Below are 7,500 nucleotides of genomic sequence, written 5' to 3'. Positions count from 1 at the left end.
TTCAAATCCCGCCCAGGGCTGAAATTTCGGTATCGTTTGCGCTGCGGGTTGTTACTCCAACTATCGTAGGCGAGGAGTTGTGTGTGTGTGTGTGTGCGTGTAAGGTCACAGCATTACCCATAGATTTGTTATATACGAGCTCTGAGCTCTTTTCCGGGAGGGAAATAGCTGTCGATCACGAGTCCAACATGTGATCCAAGACCATGGTGAATCCCACACCGAGGGGGGTGGGAGTGAGGGGGGGGAGGGAGATATTCCCTGAATCGACTGAAAGCACCTATCAGCAACAATGTATAAACTGAAATGTCTTTGACAGAGAGGAACTCCTACAATGACAAGACCAAAGAAGAAGAAGACGACGACGACGACGACGCGGCCAAAGAGGTCAAAACTGTCCCTGCTGGTGGTCCTCCTTGGCCTCTGTGGGGAGACTCTTGGGGAACCCGTGTTCAAGGCCTATCATGGGCAGACTTTACAACATGTAAACAACACCCTCGATGCTCCAACCGCATGTAAGTATAAACAACAGTACCGATAACCATCCCACACCCTTCCCATCGTGCAACTCCCACAATATTGAATAAAATCACCTGGCGGCACGTGAGGACAAGGACCTTGTCATTTTCCTCGTCGGAGCTTTGTGATGAACTTGATAAAGCTCAGACGTACGAAACGCCAAATCAAACAAAAACTTCGCCTTCATACATCGCTTCCCAAGGAACGGTTGTCGATGTTCGCTATTCCTACGCAACCTCCCCCATATAAAATGTCTCTCAATACTGAATAAAATCACCCGGCGTCGGTCAGTATAGAATAACAAGTGCTTCTTCGAGACGCTACTGAACTTGCATGAGCTTCCTTGTCGTTAAAGACCTTTTCAACGAATTCTTCAAAGCTTTCTAACTTGCCTGATGTAGGGAGATGATTCGAGTCGACTTTGTAGAACGAACCACTAAGACGATGAAAACCCTTCTAGTCCCCCCCCACCCCACCCCATCCTCCCGATGCTAAACGACTAACCTCAAACGAGTTTAGAAGAATGCTCTTGTGTAGGCTCTGTCCCCTTACTAACTAACGCTGACGATTTCATTCGGGACGGATGATATTACCGTCTCTCTGTCTGTTTGTCTGTCTGTTTATGTCCGTCTGTCTGTCTGTTTATGTCCGTCTGTCTGCCTGTTTATGTCCGTCTGTCTACCTCTTTATGTCTGTTCGTCTGTCTGTCTGAATGTCTGTCTTTTTAACTATCTCACTCTCTCGCTCTCTCTCTCTCTCTCTCTCTCTCTCTCTCTCTCTCTCTCTCTCTCTCTCTCTCTCTCTCTCTCTCTCTCCCTCTCTCTCTCTCTCTTTGCGCATGTGTGTGTGTGTGTGTGTGTGTGTGTGTGTGTGTGTGTGTGTGTGTGTGTGTGTGTGTGTGTGTGTGTGTGTGTGTGTGACACGTACACGCACAAAGACAAACACACACACACACACACACACACACACAAAGGCGCTAGCAAACAAACGAACAAACAACCAAATACACACACACACACACACACGATTAAACACTTGGCTTTAGTGGCGGATTTGTCCATCACCTTTGGGGAGGGCGTGGGTATGACGTCAGCATAGCGAAGGATTTACTAAGTCTCAGTTATCACGAATCGAGACCGTGACGACGACCAAATGGTCCACCAATTACTGAAATTGCGCCGGCGATGGATCGATCGCACGTGCAACGTGGAACTCCGATGTGACACAAAGATCACACGAATTAATACACCTACACACACACACACACACACACACACACACCTACACACACATACACACACACAGACACACATACACACACACACACGTCGGTCGGGGTGGCGGCGAAGTCTGGACTCCGGTGATATCTTCAAATTTAGAGGATCAAAACGACAAGGAAGTACCTGTGTTGTATTAATAGGGGAGGCGAAAGCTCGTGGTGTAGTGGGAAGGTGAAGAAAAATGAGAAGGGGAGGGATTACTGAGGAAAATGGAAGGAAATGAGGAAGGGGAAGATTAGGTCCAGGAAGTCAGACGCCATGTCAACAAAAAACGGCCAGACGATAATGGCGAAATCGAAGAGATTAGTAAGCATGTGAAAATTAGAAATATAGATAAGAGCAGCGCAATGGAAGGTGAAGATAACTATTTCCATGAATTTAATGTGGGAAGAGTAGATCTAGAGGAGAAACTAATAAAAATTAATAAAAATTGGGAATTTAGGTTTAACCAAATAGAGTTGATTGCTCAACGAGTTGATAAACTGAAAGAACTAAAGAAGTAGAATCAAAACCTAACTAAAGAAACAGAAGAATTAAAAAGACAGTTAAGAGATGTAAAGCATAAGAATCAGGAATTGAAGAGGAGTAATAAAGAGAATAAAGAGTTCATAGCAAAAGAGGTATAACGGAACAGGAGATGAAAGAAACTGAAGACACAGTTATTAAAGTGATGAGGGAGAAAGAGAGTATAGTAAGAGACTTAGCGGATAAAAAGAAATGTATAATTATATTAAGGATGGAAGAGAAGTATAATCTAAATAGGACCACAAGATTAAAGGAAGAAAAGGAAAAAGTAAATAAGATATTAGAAGTAGTTCAAGAAGATTAACCAGAAACAGGGAAAGAAATAGAAGAAATACATAGACTAGGGAAATACAATACAGATAAGACCAGACCAATTAAGGTTAAATTCAGGTCACAAACAACAGCAGAGAATATCTTAGCAAAAACAGGGAAACTAGCAGACAGTGATCAATATAAACACGTATGGATAAAAAGAGAAATGAATAAAGAGGAAAGAGAGGAGGAGAAAACAAAAAGACTAGAAGCTAAGGGGAAAAAAAAAGAGAAAAAATGTCAGAAAAAGAGAAATTCTATTGGAGAGTAGTGAATATGAAAGTGAGGAAATGGGCCATACCAGAGAAAAACAGAAGGAAAAGAGAAAACACAATGGAAGTAGCAGAAAATTAAAAGCGTCTTACACAAATATAGATGGCTTAACAAGCTTGAACGAACTGAATGATTACCTGAAGAAGAAAAAAAACGACATAATGGGAATTGTAGAGACAAAATTGAAAGGTCCACTACCACCCAACAGTGTAGGACATGGTGCATATAATTACTGGGTTAGAAATAGAGAGGTAAAACAAGGGGGTGGAGTTATGTTCCTAAGAAGGATATAAATGTGAGGAATGTCACATATGGAAAGAATAGAGTAGAGATGATTATGATGGAAGTGGAGGACAAGGGTGGGAAGAGCAGGTAGTTTGTAGTAAATTATTTGCCTCCTAAAACGGCTTCGTAGGAAGAGAATAAACACAAAAACTATGTTAGAAGACACAAGGATAACACTAAATAAGATAATGGAGGATGGAGGAAGAATAGTTATAATGGGTGATTTTAATTGTAAAGAAATCTGCTGGGAAGAGATGACAGTGAAGGGTGGAGACGGCCTATGAGAAAATGTACTACTTGATATGATTATAGAACATACAATGACGCAATGGATACAAGAGAATACTAGGTATAGAAATGAGGAAGAACCATCGAGACTGGACCTAATAATCACATCAGAACCCGAAATAGTGAACAAGATTGTATATAAGACACCTATAAGTAAAAGTGACCACATATTGGTTGAACTGGAACTAAATGAGAGAAAATACATGAAAAAATGAATATAGAAAGGGAAGATTGATGTATGAAAAAACAAATTTTGATAAAGAGAATTCTTTCAAAAAGCTGACTGGGAAAGGATACACAAGAAGGAAACAAGTAAACAAGAAACAAGAAGAGAAATTTAATATTTTGACAAAAATTTATAAAGAAGGAGTGGAAAAGTATGTTCCAAGACAAAAACAAGAAAAAGAATATGTAAAGTGCTGGTACAACAAAAGATGTAGGGTGTTAAAAGACAAAAGGGATAAAGCTTGGATAAAATGGAAAAAAGACAAAAGACCTGAAAAATTGAAAATATATACTAGTTATAGAAATGAATATGTACAAGTGTGCACAAAAGAAAAGAAAAAATACGAAAAAAATGTCATAGAAAAATGTAAAGATCAACCAAAACTATTTTACAGATTTGTAAACAACAAAATTAAAAACAAACAAGAATTAGAGAAACTAAGACAAGGAGTTGAATACATAGAGGAAATAGAAATGGCAGAAATTATAAATAAGCATTTTAAATCGGTGTTTACAAGGGAGAATATATAACCTAGAGATATCGAATGGGAGGAGAAAGTCTCCCCTGTGAAAGAGATAGAAGTATCAAGGAATGAAATAATGAAACACTTGAGTAATCTCGATGTCAGAAAATCGCATGGACCAGATGAAATGGCAATCTGGATTTTGAGAGAATGCAGGAATGAACAGACAAAATACAGTCTAATAAACAGTTCATTGAAAGAAGGAAAAGTCCCAAAATATTGGAAAACAGCAAATATAGTACCAATATATAAAGGGGGGAACAAGGAAGACCCTACTAACTATAGACCGGTCTCTCTTACAAGTACGATAGCTAAAATTTGTGAAAGAATTATCAAAAGTAGATGGGTAAAGCATTTGGAAAAAACAACGTACTAAATCCAAGGCAATTTGGATTTAGACAAGGACGATCATGCGTCACAAACTTAATGTGTTTCTATTCAAGGCTAATAGATGTAATACAAGAAAGAGATGGATAGGCTGATTGTACATTTCTAGACTCGAAAAAAGCTTTTGATAAGGTGCCACATAAGAAGTTGCTTAAGAAATTAGAAACAGCAGGAGGAATACAGGACAAGCTGCTGAAGTGGATGGAAGACTTCTTGCATGAAAGAAAAATGAGAGTGGTGATAAGAGACAAACACTCTAATTGGGATGAACACAAGGAACAGTTCTGGCCCCAATAATATTTGCTCTATATATTAATGATATGGATAAAGGAATTGAAAGTTATATGAGCTTCTTTGCGGATGATGCAAAATTGTTGAAAAAAAATGAACACCGAAGAAGATTGTGAGTCGCTACAGAGTGATCTCAATAAAGTATGGGAATGGAGTAGGAAGTGGGAGATGGAATTCAATATTAAGAAGTGTAGTATAATGGAATTTGGAAGAAGCAAAAAAAAAAAAAGAATAGTGGGATCATATAAATTGGGAGAAGAAATAAAAAAGTAGAAAATGAGGACCTAGGAGTCATTATTATGAATAATATGTCACCTGAGAAACATATAAACAAATTTTTTGGAGAAACTTATAATTTGATAAGAACAATCAAAGTGGCATTTACATACCTGGACGAAGAAATGGTGAAGAAAATACTAGTCACTTTGATAAGACCAAGATTGGAATATGCAGCGACGACGTGGTCACCAAGTACAAAAAAATATATAACAAAACTTGAAAGAATACAAAAAGTAATTACAAAATTGGCACCAACACTCTCAAAACTATCATATGAAGAGAGTTTAGCAAAACTTGAGCTACAGACATTAGAGCAAAGAAGAGAGAGAGGAGACTTGATAACTATTAATAGAATCATGAAAGGCATAGAAACTATTGATAGAGAGGATCTAATAAAATGGGATAGTAGAAATACAAAAGGACACGGAAAGAAAATCAAGAAAGACAGTTAAAGAAGAGACCTGAAAAAGAACAGCTTTCCCCACAGAGTAATAGACATTTGGAACAAGTTAGATGAGACAGTGGTGTGTGCAAAAACAATACATGAATTTAAAAACAGTCTAGATATAATGAGATATGAAGACGGGACACCACGCGCATAGCTCCCCTTCCCGTAAAATACAACTAGGTAAATACACACACACACACACACACACACACACACACACACACATATTCAGCCTCTTTCTCTCTCCATATATGTATCCATCTATCTATCTGTATCTCCATCTATCTGTATCTCCATCTCTCTCTCTCTCTCTCTCTGTCTCTCTCTCTCTCTCTCTCTCTCTCTTTCTCAAGCTCCGACTTGCAACTTATATCCTATATGGAGTCACAAACCCATTCAACCCATTCGTGGCACACCAACCTTTTCGTCTTTGCTCTAGTTCGGGTTGCGGGAAAACGACCTTTCTGGTATCACAACATCTGTAACTCCTGAGCAAAATCCAGATACATAAACACTACATGAATCTCTTCTGTCGTGACTTTAGATAATTGTATTGTTTACTACTACTAGAGGGGACGGAGAGTGGGGGGTCGCCGATTTAATGAAGCGGCCTTGCTGTGGATGTGCTGCGTCTTGCGACACTGCTTCTGACCCAGGGCAGTGGGCGAGATGCAGGGGTGAGCCGTCATCCAGGAGGAGCCAAGATAGGAGGAAGGGGAGGGGGGTGGATGGGAGTGGAGTATGTGGGGGATGGAATAGGTGGGAGAGGATTTCATGCCTTTTTTTTTTGGGGGGGGGGCTACCTCCCTTGTAAGGGGGTAAAAGCCTTTGGTATATGTATGTATGTATGTATGTATGTATGTATGTATGTATGTATGTATGTATGTATGTATGTATGTATGTATGTATATATGTATGTATGTATGTAGTTACATCTTTAAGTGGAGGAGATTTACTAATGGCTTGCAACTTTTCTTCAGTAGTATGAATACCTACAACATTAATTCCATGCCCAAGGTAAGGGGGGGGGAAAGACTTTGTTATATGTATGCATGTACTACTACAAGTACTGTATGTGTGGGTTTATGTGACAGACGGAGAGCCTGTCCCCAGAGGCGCCTACTCTATCTGTGGCCCCAAAGGTTGCACTTGTCCTGTCTGCCTTGGCAGCTCGGATATGAGGACCAACACCCACAGACACCCAATATCCTCGTCTTCCCGACAGGCCAATGCCGCATCATGTGTCAGATGGAGGTGGCATGCACAGCAGTGGCAGTTGAGACCAGAAAAGACGGTTCCAAGAGATGCCATTTCTGTAACTACAAGGTCCCCAGGTTCTCTCTCGACCCAAAATTCCTCAGCTTCAGCAGTGTTGGTGAGTACAGCCGGTGAAGATGTGATAGGCAAACAGTCGGGCAGCTACGGTGACTGGCGTGCAGGTATGCATACTGGTGGCCAGGTAAGCAGTGGACAGGTAGATTGGTAGGTAGGCAAACAAACGGACAGTCACATACACGCACGCGCGCGCACGTTTGCACACACACACACACACACACACACACACACACACACACACACACACACATACACACACACACACACAAACAAACAAACAAATAAACAATCAACAAAGAAAAGTTCTTCATGAGAGACGGAAGAGTAACCACAAAGAACACAGACAAAAAAAGACAATGTAAGTCAATGAAAAGACAATATACTCGTATTTGAAAAATGTTAAGATGTACAAATTTCGGTACAAAAGCAATGATGTGCTGGACATGGAGGAAGACAACAAAAAGCGAGTATAAAATCAAGTTTAATAAATTGAAGTGCAGAGACGAACAAGCGTAGCATTTAGCCTGTATAT

General features: G+C 40.0%; 1 protein-coding gene across 1 annotated transcript in view; it reads left to right on the top strand.

The window, feature by feature from the left end:
• The first annotated feature begins 321 nt into the window (after positions 1 to 321).
• LOC143029689 (uncharacterized) overlaps positions 322 to 7,500 on the top strand; it is an 18,041-nt gene continuing 10,862 nt past the window's right edge. The window contains exons 1-2 of the mRNA XM_076192522.1: positions 322 to 512; positions 6,859 to 7,008. Coding sequence (XP_076048637.1) covers positions 332 to 512; positions 6,859 to 7,008 — 331 coding nt within the window. The 5' untranslated portion in view covers positions 322 to 331. The remainder of the gene's footprint in view (positions 513 to 6,858; positions 7,009 to 7,500) is intronic.

This window comes from Oratosquilla oratoria, chromosome 11, assembly GCF_046742065.1.
Source record: "Oratosquilla oratoria isolate Oo_2021 chromosome 11, ASM4674206v1, whole genome shotgun sequence".
NCBI classification, from domain to species: domain Eukaryota; kingdom Metazoa; phylum Arthropoda; class Malacostraca; order Stomatopoda; family Squillidae; genus Oratosquilla; species Oratosquilla oratoria.
Note: the sequence above shows the minus strand (reverse complement) of the source record. Positions and strands in the feature narration are given on the sequence as shown.